The sequence below is a fragment of the Mustela nigripes genome, chromosome 8, assembly GCF_022355385.1.
Source record: "Mustela nigripes isolate SB6536 chromosome 8, MUSNIG.SB6536, whole genome shotgun sequence".
In the NCBI taxonomy this organism is placed as follows: Eukaryota; Metazoa; Chordata; class Mammalia; order Carnivora; family Mustelidae; genus Mustela; species Mustela nigripes.
The window spans coordinates 14,275,550-14,291,869 of NC_081564.1; the positions used below are offsets into that span (position 1 = coordinate 14,275,550).

Consider the following 16,320-nt stretch of genomic DNA (forward strand, 5'->3'; position numbering starts at 1 on the left):
TTAGAGTATAAAAGACATAGAGACTTCTGTTTGGTTGTGCCCTTTCTCTTGGATCACTTGCTTTGGGGAAAGGCAGCTACCATGTGTACAACTGTATGGGGAGGCCCATGTGGCAAGGATCTGAGGCCTCCTGCCAACAGCCAGGTAGGCTCTAAGGCTTCTGCCAATAGTCACGTGAGCGAGTCACTTTGGAAGAAATCCTCCAGCCCCAGTCTAGCCTTCAGATGAGACTGTAATGCCCCAGACTGTTTGACTGCAACCTCGAGGGAGACCCTGAGTCAGAACCACCCAACTAAGCTGCTCCCAGGGATTCCTGATCCTCAGACTGGGTAAGAGAATAAGTGTTAGAAACTGCTGGGTACTTGGGATAATTTGTTATTCAGCGATCGATAACTAAAGGATGATTTTTTTCCCCTTCTGTTTTCTCTGTTTCTGCATTCAGGGGTTCCATTACTTGGATAATAGATTTCCTATAACAGTTGTCAGCTTTTCTTGTGTTTCCTGTTTTCTCTTTGTCTTTCTACTTTCTGTTCTGGGATACTCCTTTAACTTTAAATATCTTCTAATGTTTCTATTGAGTTTTACTTTTCTTTTTCATTTAAAAATTCTCTTTTTAAAAGATTTTATTTATTTGAAGGGCACCTGGGTGGCTCAGTGGGTTAAGCCTCTGCCTTCAGCATAGGTCATGATTTCAGGGTCCTGGGATCAAGCCCCGCATGGAGCTCTCTGCTCAGCAGGGAGGCTGCTTCCGCCTCTCTCTCTGCCTGCCTCTCTGCCTACTTGTGATCTCTGTCAAATAAATAAAATCTTAAAAAAAAAAAAAAGGCTTTATTTATTTGAGAGAACATGTGAGAGAGAGGGAGCAAAAGCAGGGGTGGGGAAGAGGGAGAAGCAGTCTCCTGGCTGATCAGGGAACCCAATATGGGACCCTATCCCTGGACCCTGGGATCATGACCAGCTGAAGGCAGACACTTAACCAACTGAGCCACCCAGCTGTCCAAAAATTTGTTTTAAATTTTTTTAAGATTTTGTTTATTTAACAGTGAGAAATACAGCAAGAGAGGGAACACAAGCAGGGGGAGTGGGAGAAGAGAGGGAGAAGCAGGCCTCCCACTGAGCAGGGAGCCTGATGTGGGGCTTGATCCCAGGACCCTGGGATTATGACCCAAGCCAAAGGCAGATGCTTAACAACTGAGCCACCCAGGCGCCCCCTAAAATTTTTTTTCAGAACTCTTTTAGTTTTCTTTTTTTTTAAATTATTTATTTATTTGACAGAGAGAGATTACCAGTAGGCAGAGAGGCAGGCAGAGAGAGAGGAGGAAGCAGGCTCCCTGCTGAGCAGAGAGCCCGATGCGGGACTCGATCCCAGGACCTTGAGATCATGACCTGAGCTGAAGGCAGCGGTTTAACCCACTGAGCCACCCAGGCACCCCAGAACTCTTTTAGTTTTCTGATTTTGTATCCTTTCTTCTTTTTAAAGAGTAGTACTCATTTCTTGAGTTCTTCCATCCAAAGACCTTTTGTTTTCTCTAGAGAAGAAAACTCTGGTCTTTTGCCAGGGTGGTCTCTTGGCAATTTTGCTGCATAAAGTAGGGAAGCAGATCTGAGGAACTGACAGCTTTTTCTTCTTTTTTTTTAAGTTTTCATTTACATTCCAATTAGTTAACACAGTGTAATATTTGTTAGGTGTACAATTTAGTGATTCACCACTTTATAAATCACCTGGTGTTCTTGGTGACAGGTGCACTCCTTAATCTCCATTGCCTATTTCCTCTGTCCCTCAGCACCCCTGCCCTGCGGTAATATCGATTTGTTCTCTGTAGTTCAGAGTCGTTTTCTTAGTTGGACTCTCTTTCTGCCCCTCCCCACCCACATGCTTGTTTGTTTTGTTTTTTAAATTCCACATATAAGTGAAATCATACAATATTTGTCTTTCTGAATTATTTTGCTTAACATAATTCTTTCTAGCTCCATCATGTCATTGCAAGTGGCAAGATTTCATTCTTTTTTGATGGCTGAATAATATTCCATCGTATCTCTATACTACATCTTTATTCGTTCATCAGTCGAAGGACACTATGGCTGTTTCCATAGTTGGGCTATTGTAGATAATGCTGCTCTTGTAGATAATGCTGCTCTAAACACCCACGTGCATATATCCCTTTGGGTTAGTAACTGTATATTCTTGGGTGTATACCTAGTAGTGTGATTGCTGGAAACTGACAACTTCTTTTAATTCTTTTTTTTTTTTTTTAAGATTTTATTTATTTATTTGACACACAGAGACCACAAGTAGGTAGAGAGGCAGGCAGAGAGAGAGGGGGAAGCAGACGCCCTGCTGAACAGAGAGCCTGAAGCAGGGCTCGATCTCAGGACCCTGAGATCATGACCTGAGCCGAAGGCAGAGGCTTAGCCCACTGAGCCACCAGGCACCCCGAAACTGACAGCTCCTTAAACTGAATTTCAACCAGTCCCACTGCCTTAATCCTCATTTCTAGATATACCTTTGTTTCTCATTGGGTGCTGCTAACCTAGGAGTCTTGGCTTTCTCCACTGTTAGCTTAAAATTTTATTGTTGTTGTTGTTTTCATCTACAACTTCTACAGTTCGTTTTTTTCCTCACCTGTTGTTTCCACCAGAACTCCACCACTGTTTAAGTCCTTAAAACAGAGCAAAATAAAAACACCCTTATAGTTGTTTCAGTGGGATTTCATGGAAAAAAGAACAGATATGTATACTTAGCCAACTCTCTTTACCTCCACCCTGATGCCTTGCCTGCCCCCACCTGTCTTTGGGACCTTCTGTGACTTATTCAACATCCTCAAAACAAGGAAAGGGACACTGTCTTTCAATCCCTGTAGTTCTGAGATGATAATCTGTGAACAGGTGCAGTGGGAACATTAGTAGGTCATTTCCAAATTATCAGTATATTCTTATTTATCGCAGAGCTGCAGGTTTGTGTCTGAAAACCTGTCAGTGACCTTTAACTGCGCACTTTTGACTTCAGAACTGAGTGACAGGATTTAAGAGGAAGAATTTACATACATGCACCTTAAAGGTCCGAATGTGTTTATATAATACAATGCCTCTGGGCTTATATGTATAAACACACATCACGAAAATAAGCCTCCTTGCCAACCAAGACCCACCTTCGGACTGTGGATGAGTTGAGAAGCATGAAAAATGTTTAGCCTAAAGTCTGTTTAAATATTCATGACGTCTTCAAAGCAAAGCTGTTGGGAAAGACTAAGCCACCTGGAACACAGCTGTGATGGTACAATAAGGCAGCTCAAAAAAATCACATAGTGTCATGCCGGGCAGGGAAGAATATTCAGGTGACCTAGCCCAGGCCCCTGGTGCCCACTATAATAAAAACTATTTTGGACATGTCCATTGTTGGCAAGATAGATTAATACTTAGAGTATAGTACCATCTTGCCAGCTTGAAGATGTTTGTATTTGGGGTTATATAACTTATTTGGGATAACAAATTCCATTTATCTCCTACCTGTCCTTCCTCGGGTTTTCAAGATGGCAGTCATGTGGCGTCCTCATCACTGCTCTCCCCTTGTATGCAGAGAAGACATTACTAATCAGTCTTGACCCTCATTCTCTTTAGACCCAGATGGGAGGACTCAGAATGCTTTCTACACAGTGCTCCTTGCAGCTACTAGCAGCTGATTGGGGATGGGGTGTAGTGGCAGGCTCGCCAGATGAAACATGGAAGCCATTGCTGGTTGGTCTTTTATCACGGTCTCAGTTGAATACACATGGTTCACATTACTTTACCCAGAACCAGTCTGGGCATGGTCCCTCCAGAGCAGACGAAGATAGAATTTTCCCTTTCCTGGGCTAAAAATCACTTCAGTGATTTTGCTTCGGTTTGTGGACTCTCACCTACTATGGTCATCCTGAGTTTTGGTTTTAATTCCAAGGGTTTACGCTCTTGTGCACTCGCTTTATTCAACTGAATAGCACATTTTATCCTATCACATGCCATCCTCTTTTTACTCTACAGTGGGGGTCAGCAAACTACAACCTATAGGTCAAATCCAGCCTGCCCCCATTTTTGTAAATAAAGTTTTATTGGAGGTTTATGTTCTATCCATGACTGCATTCCTACCACAAGGGCAGAGTTGAGTAGTTGCTGCAGTAACTCTCTGACCCACAATGCCAAAAATACTTACTATCTTGCCTTTTACAAAAAATCTTTCCTGACCTCGTTCTGAACGATCACACAGGGTTCTTTTGGCTCTCTGCTGTGTTTTCTTCAGGGTATATTCAGCTCTTCTGCAAACCCACTTAATTATGGTTTCACCCAGCCTACATTTATCCCTCGTACTCACAAGGCTCTCCTGAGCTGTGTTAAATGCTCATTGCTATTCAGATATGCTGATAATAACACTTCCTACTATTTGTTGAGCACTTACTATAGCCCAAGCAGTGCTGAGCACTCTACATACGTTGAGTGAACAAAAGGAAACAAATGGCCTAGGGTGGTGCATTGCATAGGGTAGTTACTCAATTATGTTTAATTTTCACAACAACCTTATGAAGGTATCATGAAAGAATGGCTTACTCAGGGTAGCCAGGCTGGTAAATGGCAGAACTAGATAGAGTCCAACTCAATTTGGACTGACTCCACAACTTGTGACCTTTCCATTAAACTTTGTGGTTCCTTTCTATTACGTTTTTCCTGACTTGCCAGTCTGGTAATCTTTCAGGTAATTAGAATAAAGGGCACTATATAAATAAAATGTATAGACATGCATTGTGTAGTGTAATATCTCAGCTCCTCCTAACAAACATGCGGGTTGGATATCATTCCCATTTTACAGTGGAGAAACTGAGTCAGAGAGTGTCATACAAGTAGTAAGCTGTTTGTCAGCACAGTTCTAAGTTAGTATGAAGTAAGATCTTTACACCACACTGTTGTGATACCCAACTATAGTATGTGGCTGTTCAGCAGTGTCTACAATACATCGTTATAGAGCACTCACTCTAAACCGGGTACTGTGCTCAACCCATGATACTTTCTTTTTACAATGAGTTCCTCTTCTAAGGAAGACTAATTGTCTAATGTTTGTTTTTAATTTGGTATACTTGTTAACAGATATTTGGGGTCACATTCTCAACTCTCCCTGAAAAAATTGCAATCCAAGTTTTTGTTTTGTTTTGTTTTAGTTTGGTTTTTTTGTACTTTGAGTTCCTTGTCTGTGACATGGGAAATTAAAGATCTGTTTTGTTTTGTTTTCTTTTACACCTTCCAATTTTCTGTTTCTGAAATTTCCAGCAAGAGAGTTGACATTGGGGGGTGCCTGGGTGGCTCAGTTGGTTAAGCAACTGCCTTCAGCTCAGGTCATAATCCTAGAGTCCTGGCACTGAGTCCCACATCGGGCTCTTAGAGCTCTGACCCTCTTCCCTCTCATGCTGTCTCTCATGCTCTCTCAAATAAATAAATTGAATCTTAAAAAGAGAGAGAGAGAGTTGGCATTGAACAGAAATGGCAAAGAGGGAGTCTGTGGGTAGGATCCAGCCTCTTGGCTTTTACACAGTGAATTGTAAGAAATTGAATTAATTAAAAAATTCTTAGATTAACAAATTTTTGAACTTCTCCTAAATAATGAGATAACTTGACAAGACAGTTTGTTGCCCCACATGGACACATGGCTGGAGCTGAGTAGAAGCTTCTCCCTTTGGACAGAGCACATGCTGGTAATCAGTCCTCAGCGTGCTGTTGTTTTCCTGACACTGAAGTCATGTCTGTTCTTTTTGTTGTGGTTTTTTAAATGTTCAGTTAGCCACTGCAGAATACATCGTTAGTTTTTGATGTCGTGTTCAGTGATTCATTAGTTACAAATAAGTCGCAGTGCTCTTCACAACACACTCCCTCCTCAATACCCGTCACCATGGCATGTTAGTTCTATTTAAAATGTCCCATTTTAGGGGCACTTGGGTGGCCCATTCAGTTAAGCATCCAAGTCTTGATTTTGGCTCAGGTCATGATCTCAGGGTTGTGAGATCAAGCCCCTCTTGGACTGAGTACAGAGTCTGCTTGTCCCTCTCCCTCCTCCTCTGCCCCCCTTCCTGTTCATGCATGCTTTCTCTTTCTGAAATAAATAAAAATCTTCTTTTAAAAAAAGGTTTCAGGGGTGCCTGGGTGGCTCAGTGGGTTAAGCCTCTGCCTTCGGCTCAGGTCATGATCTCAGGTTCCTGGGATCGAGCCCGTTGGGCTCTCTGCTCAGCAGAGAACCTGCTTCCCCCTCTCTCTCTGCCTGCCTCTCTGCCTACTTGTGATCTTCCTCTCTGTCAAATAAACAAATAAAATCTTAAAAAAAAAAAGTTTCATTTTAATCATTTACTTTGCCCTCTGATCTTTGTAGACAGTTGAATTTGTAACTTCATTCAATCAAGCAGGAGAGATTTCAGCTGGGTATAAAAAAGAATATCATCTACAAGGTGAAATGTGTTTTAGAAGCTTGATTGAACTGAATTGATAGAAAACCTTCACTTCCTGATACTGTGTATTTTTTTTTTTAAGATTTTATTTATTTATTTGACAGAGAGAGAGAGATCACAAGTAGGCAGAGAGTCAGGCAGAGAGAGTGGGGAAGCAGTCTCTGCTCAGCAGGGATGCTGAGGCAGATGTGGGGCTCGATCCCAGGGCCCTGAGATCATGACCCGAGCCGAAGGCAGTGGCTTAATCCACTGAGCCACCCAGGCGCCCCTGATACTGTGTATTTTGAAGGAATTTATTTTTACATCTGAATAGGACATTTGAAAGGAAAGTTACTTTTAATCTATACACATATGCAACTATAGTCTGTGATGTCTACCTATTTATTGAGGGCATAATATTATCTTTGTAAAGTTACAGGGGAACCATGATTGTGTTCAGATCCCAGCTAGGCATGCTGAGATGCCCTTAGTACCTTGGACAGCACCATCCCCACTTCAGCACAATTGTAATTCTTTTGCAGGGGAACTACTGTATTTAGCTGACTTAAATTCCAGCCAACTCTGAACTCTTCCTTTTTAAATGATAGTCACTCCTATAAAGGGAAACAATAAATGAGAGAATGGGTAACTACCAAAATGTCTGTTCTTCAGGACGGTTTAATTATTTCCTTTCTATACATTTTTTATTTATTTACTGCTTGTTTTAAAGGACTGAACGGTGGTAGGGTTTTTTGTTGTTGTTTGTTTTTGTTTTTTTTCCTCCATATTAAAAGTTACAAAGTATTTGCTTTTTGTTTTCTGAACTACTGTTTCAGTAGTGCCTGGAACATAGGGAGTGATCTGTAATGCTCATAGAGTGAATGTGTTCTTCTCCTATAGTAACATTTAGAGTTGCTTATCTCACTCACAAAAGGCATGGTGCTAATGGGAAAGAGGAATAGTGTTTGATCCCCTTCTGGAAAGTTTATTTTTTTTTTTTTAAGATTTTATTTATTTGACAGACAGAGACCACAAGTAGGCAGAGAGGGAGTGGGAAGCAGGCTCCCTGCTGAGCAGAGAACCCGATTTGGGGCTCGATTCCAGGACCCTGGGATCATGACCTGAGCTGAAGGTAGTGGCCCACGGAGCCACCCAGGTGCCCACCCTTTTTATGTGCTTTCTGAAATCGGCTACATTACCTCTCCCTGCCAGCTTTGTTCACTGGAATGAGTGATATAAGAAAATCAGATTCTAGCATCTTACCCCACTCCCAACACGTGTGCGCGTGCGCGCGTGCACGCGCGCGCACGCACACACACACACACACACACACACACACACTGAAATTCAAAGTGTACTTCCCAAAAAAGACACAGCACATGTCATCAACACCAAAGTCATTCCTGAGTATAGGTCCTTGCTCAAACTCCACATTTCGCAACTCATTCTTTGGCAGTAAACTGGCAGCACTTAGATCTTGTGAGGCCAAGCAGAAATCTCCTTCCCCAACCACACTACTCCACATTAATATCATTTCTCCTTCAAGCTCTTAGCACTTACTCTCTGTACTACTCACTTGGCAGGTAATCATGCACATCTCTTGTTCTGTTATTTAAATCTGGTATTTAACCTTTCCTGTGTTGGTTTCTTTACCTCTCTTCTGGATCATATGCAAATCAAGTATAAGGAAAGGTGCATATTAGTGTGGTTCCCTGAGCATAGCAAATCTGTTTCTTACTTTATCCTAGAGGTATGCTTTGAGGCAAATTTGGGTCCAGTTAGCTTATTTATGAGGTGATCCCCTTGTAAGTTAGGTGAAGGAGTAGGAAAGTGAGATAGGCAAGAGAAGAAAGACAGGCAAAAGGATGTGGTAGGGAGTGGGTTATCCCAATGGGCAACTGCACCATACTGCTGGGGACCCTCTGAGATAGCACGGTCCAGCAGAAATATAATTCAATCCACAAATGCCAGCCACATTAAAAAGAGAAACTGATGAAATATAAATATAAATATATATATATATATATATATATATATATATATAATTTAACTCAGTGTATCCACAGCAGCACTTAAGTATATAATCAGTGTAAAATACCGTGTGTTGATTGATTGAAAATCTATGGATTCCAGCCATGGCAGCCTTTTCACCATAGTTTTGGGGTCAGCATTAAGGACTGTCATATGTGGTTGTACAGGTTGAGCCCTGCATAACTCTAGGGGGCAGCACTTACCTAGACTTCATAGACTGAGATATGCGTGGTACCCTTAAAGTTGTGCAGTGCCCAACCTGCATAACCTCTCATGCGAGGGCTGTCAGCCTGTTACCTCTTGACCATAACTATGCTCATCACTTTGGGGAGAAGAATAGAAGATTGTTAGAGCAGACATATTCACTTGGGCTCAGCTCTGATATTCTGTCTTTTAAGGGTCACTGAACACTTCAAGCACCTGACACTGTTTCTTCGCAAGCCAGCGTCATAACTAATCAGTGGAAGCCAGCACTTCCAGAGCCCTACAATCACTCTGAAGGAGTCAGCTTCACACCCACAGCTAATTTTAGCATGCAGTCTGCAGAGGTACCAAGGAGTCTCTGCCAAGCACCCTTACAGACATAGCTTGGAATTAAATCACCCAAACTGGGTCTGGGAGGTGGGATGGAGCAAAGTCTGTGACCCAGAGCTTCCTCCCCAGTGGTAGGCTTCCCCACTGCCTCTTGCCCAGACCTCCCTTTCTCTGCTGGGTTTCCTCACCCACAAGGTATCTGGCTGCAAGTCTCCAAACTCTAGAGTTGTGAGCTCTAGAGTTGCTTGCCAGAGTTGTTTGCTCAGTTGTTGTTCCTCTGTGGTGGGTAACAGGCCATACAAAGAGAATCAAATTGGTCTGATTGGTAGCATCTAGGAAAAAAAAATAGTCAAAGCATTGTGCAGGGAGGAAGTCATGGAATTAGTTGAATACGGAATTGGAAAGCAAATCAGAAGTCAAGCATTCCAGCCATCTCCTGTTACAAGCAGGAGAATCAGAGAGGTTGAGGAGCTTTTCAGGGTCACACGGTAGGTTAAGTGGCTAATATTCCATTGTGTATATGGTCCACATTTTTTTTACGCAATTGTCTATTGAAGGGCATCTTGGCTTTTTCCACATTTAAAAAACCAGTTAGATTTTTATCATTTGCATCTGAAACCACATGACAAGTAAGCTAGCTTTGAAGCACCAATGGAACAACCTACAGATTACTTTATACCTTCAGTATCTCTAATGGTGGGATGTTCACCCTCCTCTAAGCTCAGGGAGGGCGATGTCTCTCCAGTTCTCCAGTTTGATGGGATAAACGTTGATGAGCCTAAACTTAATGTAGTGATTTTATTTTCTGGCCAATGAGTAGTTGATACAACTCAGGTGAATGAGGCCCAGGGGGAAATTTGCTATCTAGATGCTAGGGTAGGTTTTCCTCTTGGGTGCAAAGAGGTACATTTCTGTTTCCTGTCTTTGTACATGGCTGTGTGGGGATGTGATGGCTGGATCTGCAGCAATAAGCTTGAGGCCATGAGGAAACAAATCTGAGGATAGGAGCTGGCATGCCAGTGGTGGTAAAGCAGAGAGATTGAAAAAGCCTGTGTCCTTGGTGTTTTTATTGAACTACTAAACTTCGTTATTTCTGGACTTTTAAAAATGTGAGACATATTATTTTTTGACCACTTTTCATTTGCTGTTGTTACTTGTAGCCAAAACCAACTTGACTGAAGTTAGTTTTTAAAATGTATTTTTAAGTAGAAAAGAGAAGTGAGAACTTTGAAGTCTTACAGGGAAGACCAATATGTAAAATAATTTTATAGGGAGTTATGATAACTAAAAATGTTCCCAGACATTGTCAAATGTTCTTTAGGCTGACAGAGTTGTCCCTAGTGGGGTGAGAACCACTAAATTAGCATTAGTTCCTTCTCAGCTGTTTTGTAACAGTAGATTTGCTATATTGTTGGGATGGTCTTGAGATGTTCTTAGAGACAAAGAGTTATAGAAAATAACAGGACATGGAGAGGATGTGGAGAAATTGGAGCTCTTGAATGTGGCTGTGGGGAATGAAACATGGTGCAGCCACTGTGGAAGACAATTTGATGTTTCTTTACAAAGTTAAACATAGATGGGCACCCTGGATGGCTCAGTCAGTTTAAGCATCTGCCTTCGGCTCAGGTCATGATCCCCTGGATCCTGGGATCGAGCACCACATCGGGCTCACTGCTCAGCAGAGAGCCTGCTTCTCCCTTCCACTCTGTAATCTTTAAAAAAAAAAAAAAAATTTAAAAAGTTAAATCTAGAATTACCCAGTGATTCAGCAGTTCCATTCCTAGGTATGACTCCCCAAGAGTTAAAAGCAGGGACTCAAACAGATCTTTCTATTCTGATGTTCATAACATTATTTGCCATAAGTAAAAGGTGGAAGCTACCCAAGCGTCCACTGACAGATGAATGGATAAGCAAAATGTGGCATATCCTTACCATAGAATATTACTCAGCTGTAAAAAGGGGTGAAGTTCGGACAAAGGCCACAATAAGTGAATTTCATTGTGCACCTTGAAAACCTTAAGCTACATGAAAGAAGCCAGACACAAAAGGACAAATATTACATGATTCCATTTACAGCAGCCTCCTTCCCTCAGTCACAGGTTTGCTTTCTGTGGTTTCAGTTACCTGTGGCCCCCTGTGGCCTGGAAGCAGGAGATCCTCCTCCTCCCATACCATCAGAAGGTCAGGGTAGCCTGACGCTGAGTCACCATGCCCGGGTCACGCACCTCACTCCACCTCATCACGCGGGCATGTTACCCTCTCACAGCATCCCAGGAAGAAGGGTGAGTTCAGTTGAGTCACAAAGTTCGAGAGAGAGCGAGACCACATTCAGAGGACTCTTTATTACAGCGTGTTGTTACACTTGTTTAATTTTATTACCCGTTATTGTGGTTAATCTCTTACTATGCCTAATTTATAAATTAAATTTTATCACAGGTATGTATGTATGTATAGGAAAAAAAAATATATAGGGTCTGATAATATCTGTGGTGTCAGGCATCCCCTAGGGGTCTTGAAACAGATCTCCCATGGATAAGGGGGGACTACTATATATGAAATCTCTAGAACAGGCAAATTCATAGAAACAGAAAGTAGAGTAAAGGTTACCAGAGGCTGGCAGAGAGGAGAACGGGGAGTTATTGCTAATGGGTATAGAACTTCTATTTGGGGTGATGAAAATTTTTGAAAATAGGTAGTGGTATTGGTTGCACAACATTGCAAGTGTAATTGATGCCATCAGATTGCATGTTCACATCTGGTTACAATAGCAATCTTTATGTTTTCTCTGTGTTTTACAGAACATACACATATAAATATATAAATATCTATTAAAATTTGTTTTTATTTTACAGATACAATTATAATACATTCCTACAATAAAGAAAAAAAAATTTTAAAAACCCAGATGAGTTCAAGTCATCAACTTTTGTCAAGTTCTGTAGTGTTCGGTACAGTGTGTCACCAGGATTCTCTGGTACATGATAGAACACTGTGGGGGAGGGAAGGAGTAGGTGGGACTCAGGGACTCCTGCTGTGTTCTGGCCATCAAGATTGGAGTCTGCGGACTTCCGAGACATCCATGCTGTAGTTAGCGGTTCTGTCCAATATTTGCCGTGTATCAGGCGCCGTGCGAAGGTCTTTATACAGGTCACCTCATTGAGCTCTCGGGACAGCTCTGAAGAGTAGGTGCTCATATTGCCCCATTCTATGTGTGAATAAACTGAGGCTCAGAGAAAGGGGTAGAGCCAGTATTCGTAGAAACCCAGAGAGTTGGGACCATACGAGTCCCACGCATTTAGCCACAGGACCCTGTTTTCTGTTGCCCAAATCCCTCTTTTGGAATAAAAAGCCCATTTTGAACAAAATGAAGCTGTTAGTGGCTTCAAAGCAACTGTGGTCTTTCTGACTTCATGTTTTGTTTTGTTTTGTTTTTTTAATCACATTTCACAGAAGGATGTATTTTATCTGTTTTCCACCGAACAACATCCATTAGATCAGGAAGGAGGCCACAGCCCGTGGGCTTTCTGGCAAGTGGGCTAGGGTTCTCCTGAGATATGAGGTTACTGTTTCCTGCTGGGCTTTAGATGGCAGTGTCTAAATTTTCCTGTCTATCTTTGAGCCTTATTGAGGGTAGGTTATGGCACTTGATAGTTTAATCTGTGTAGTCTCTAGACAAAACATGTCTCCACTTGCCTGCCAGGAAAATGTTAATTTATTCTGCTTCTGGATCTAGAGAGGTAATGAGGTAAATGAAAATGCACTGCGTGTGTGTGTGTGTGTGTGTGTGTGTGTGTGTGTGTATGCGCACACACACATGTGTATTGGTTTGTACATGAGGATCTGTGTGAAGAGAAGCAAGTGAGTCTTAAATCTAGACATTTTTAGTGGAAGATTCTTGAGTCTTCTCTAAGGCTTGCAACCCTCCTTTCCCCGACATTGTATGTAGAACTTTGTGTCTGTGGTATGATTTTGTTTTTGGAGGGTGCACAATATAGTGTTCCTCAGAATGTCATCAGGGTTTTGGAGAATGTCAGTCTGTAATTTTGCGATGCCTGTTACCTGGCACGTCTTTCTTTTTGAAGAGCCACAATCATCTTAGGTACGAGTGGCACTTGATATTTAAGAAGCACCTTTATTAGGTAAGGGGCTGGATGCAGAAAGCACTAGTGGAAATTATTATTTCGAGCTTGCTAAATTTGAAGCTTGGGGGAAAAAAGAAACGAGCCAGATTGAAATAAACTTTGGCAAAAGGAGCCCGAGGACACCAATCTGCTCCTTTAACCATCAACTCCTCCTTCCCGTTCGTTCTCCGCCTTCTGTTCTGCTGCTCTAGCCCCTGCCCACCTTCTGTGCTACCGGCCTGGAACCAGCATGGGGAATGGAAAAACCAGACATTTCCACTTTATTCAGTCTGCGTCTGGCACATAGTAGGAATTCAACAAATGGTAGCTTAAAAAAGCAGACCCATCCAAATCTCTGTGAAATGGTAATTTGTTTGAGACACAGAATAAGGAGAGATTCCTGTTCTCTTAGAACCTAGGGGAGCCCGTAGACAGGCTCAGAGATTACACATTCATGGCAAATGGGAAACCGTCTGAATGTGAGTTTCTGTACTTAAAAACGAAACCAAATATAATTTGCTGCGTATTGACCACATGCCTTGTTCCATATACGATCCTTCATGTACATTATCTCCACTAAGCATCACAGCCATCCGGGACCTTGGTACTCTCTAAACTATGTTAGAGAACATAGAGTTCTTTGAGAGACGCAAGAAGTTACGATTTCGGGCCTGCTGTTCCCCCGATGCCGTGCCCTTCATGTGAACCTAGCATTTCCTCATTTGACCAGGAAAAGACTTACTGTGTGAGGAAGACTGTGAACCGAATGTTAACAAATGGGGTGTCTATCCAGTGAATGTGCCTGTCTGTAATTCACTTCGAATTGAGCAGTCTTTCTCAAACGTCACTACATATACAAATCATGGGGGACTCTTGTTAAAATAGAGATTCGGATTCAGCAATGGGTGAAACCAGGGTGGAGTCCAAGCTCACATTTCTAACCACTTCCCAGGTGTTGCTTGCTGCTGATCTCAGACATTTTGAGTAGCCAGGGAATACAGCATTAGGTTTATAAAGGACTTGCTCATATGTGATCTCATCTGCTCCTCACCCAAGCCCTGTGAAGTAACCATTATTATTTCTACCTTTGAGATGAGGAAACAGAGTCTGATTAGAAACAGCATACATTTTCAAGGGTGAGCCATTTCTAGGGACACAATAGCAAGAAGACAGATACAGCTCTTATTTAAAGAAATTGAAAATCCATGAAGGAAGACTGTGCATAAATAAATGTGAAAGTTCTGAGCACCTCAGTGAATGGATGAATGGCTTGAGCTCTGGGTGTTATCATTTCTCCCAGGACGAAGAGAGACAGGCTTGGGGCAGGGGAAGATGATGCATTCTTTCTTGGACATTGTGACATCCTGGTGTAGCTGCCTGGTAGTCAGTTCTGGGTCTGGAGTTGAGGAGAGAGATTCAGGGTGAGGAGAGTAGAAAGTTTGAGAACCACCAGTGCAAAGGTGGTAACTAAAGTTCTAGAAGATTAGATTCAGGATACAGAAGAACATGATGGAGAAGAATTAAAGAGTGAAGAGTCTAGAACACGCTCCTTGCTTATGTGTCTGGCCAACGGTTATGGGTTGGCAGAGGAAGAAGAGCCCATTAAAAAAAAAAAAAGACAAAAAACAAGAAGCATCTGCCTAGGAGGTAGGAAGATAGGCACAGGAACCAAGGGAAGAGAGACCTTCAAGGAAGTGGTTTATCATGATGATGGGATGAGGCAGTATCATGTGCATCCTGATGCCATGTACCAAGGAGGACACAACATCTCCTCTGTGATATTCCTGCCCCCAAATGCATATCCAGAGTCCAGTCGTAAGGAGACACCAGACATACCCAGATGGAGGGACGTTCTACAGAACTGGGCTGTACTTTCCACAAATACTTGCATCTTGAAAGACTAAGGCAGACTAAGGAACTGTTCCAGATAAAAGGAGACTAAAAAGACATGACAACTAAATGCAATATGTGGTTTTAGATTTGATCTTAGATCAGAAAAAAGTCACTCTAAAAGCCGTTATAGGAACAGCTTACAAAATTTTATTGCATTTTTAAAAGATTTATTTATTTTAGAGAGAGAGCATGTGTGAGGGCACAAGTGGGGGGAGGGGCAGAAGGAGAGAATCTTCAAGTAGACTCTGCACTGAGTGCAGAACCAGAAGCTGGGCTCAATCTCACGACCTATGAGATAATGACCTGGGCTGAAACCAAGAGATGCTTAAACAACCACCCCGGTGCCACAATTTACAAAATTTAAAATGGTCTCTTAGGTAAGAGTTGGTATAGACTGAATGTTCGAGTCCCCCCTAAATTCACTTGTTAAGTTCTACCACCCAGTGTGATGGTATTTGGAAGCAAGGCCTTTGGGAGGTGATTAGGTCATGAAGGTGGAACCCTCTTTTTTTTAAATTTTTTTTATTTTTTTTTTTTATTTTTTAAAGATTTTATGTATTTATTTGACAGACAGAGATCACAAGTAGGCAGAGAGGCAGGCAGAGAGAGAGGAGGAAGCAGGCTCCCCGCTGAGCAGGGAGCCCGACGCAGGGCTCAATCCCAGGACCCTGGGACCATGACCCGAGCCGAAGGCAGAGGCTTTAACCCACTGAGCCTCCCAGGTGCCCCAAGGTGGAACCCTCTTGAATGGGATTCGTGCCCTTATAAAGGAGGCGTCAGAGACCTCCCTCGCTCCCACCCCTCATTTGAGGACATGGTAAGAAGACAGCAATCTAAGAACCCGGAAGTGGCCTTTTTCAGGCACTGGATTTGCAGGCATCTTGATCTTGGACTTCCTAGCATCTAAAACAATGAGGAATAAATTTCTATTGTTTACAAGCAACCCGGTCTATGGTAGTGTCTCCCTCTCTCTCTCTCTCTCTTTTCTTAAAGGTTTTATTTATTTGACAGAGATCACAAGTAGACAGACAGGCAGGCAGAGTTGTTGGGAGGTAGGCTCCCTGCCGAGCAGAGAGCCCAATGTGGGCCTCGATCCCAGGACCCTGGGATCATGACCTGAGCCAAAGCCAGAGGCTTTAACCCACTGAGCCACCCAGGTGCCCCTTTATGGTAGTCTCTTAAAGCAGCCTGATCATACTAAGACAGTAGTGTTGCGTTAATATTATTTTTCTAGAATCTGATAATTGTGCTATGATGATATAAGATCTTTTTTTTTTTTTTAAGATTTTATTTATTTATTTGAC

At 42.3% G+C, this 16,320-nt stretch overlaps 1 protein-coding gene across 6 annotated transcripts in view; it reads left to right on the plus strand.

Annotated features, from left to right (window-relative positions):
- Positions 1-16,320, plus strand: part of SUDS3 (SDS3 homolog, SIN3A corepressor complex component) — a 205,037-nt gene that overhangs the window by 43,401 nt on the left and 145,316 nt on the right. Inside the window, exon 13 of one of the 6 annotated variants that reach the window (XM_059408539.1) lies at positions 11,123-11,269. The exons of the other annotated variants lie outside the window; for them this stretch is intronic. Within the exon in view, the coding sequence (XP_059264522.1) occupies positions 11,123-11,198 (76 nt within the window). The 3' untranslated portion in view covers positions 11,199-11,269. Of the gene's footprint in view, positions 1-11,122; positions 11,270-16,320 lie in introns of those variants that run through there. 6 annotated transcript variants of the gene reach the window in all.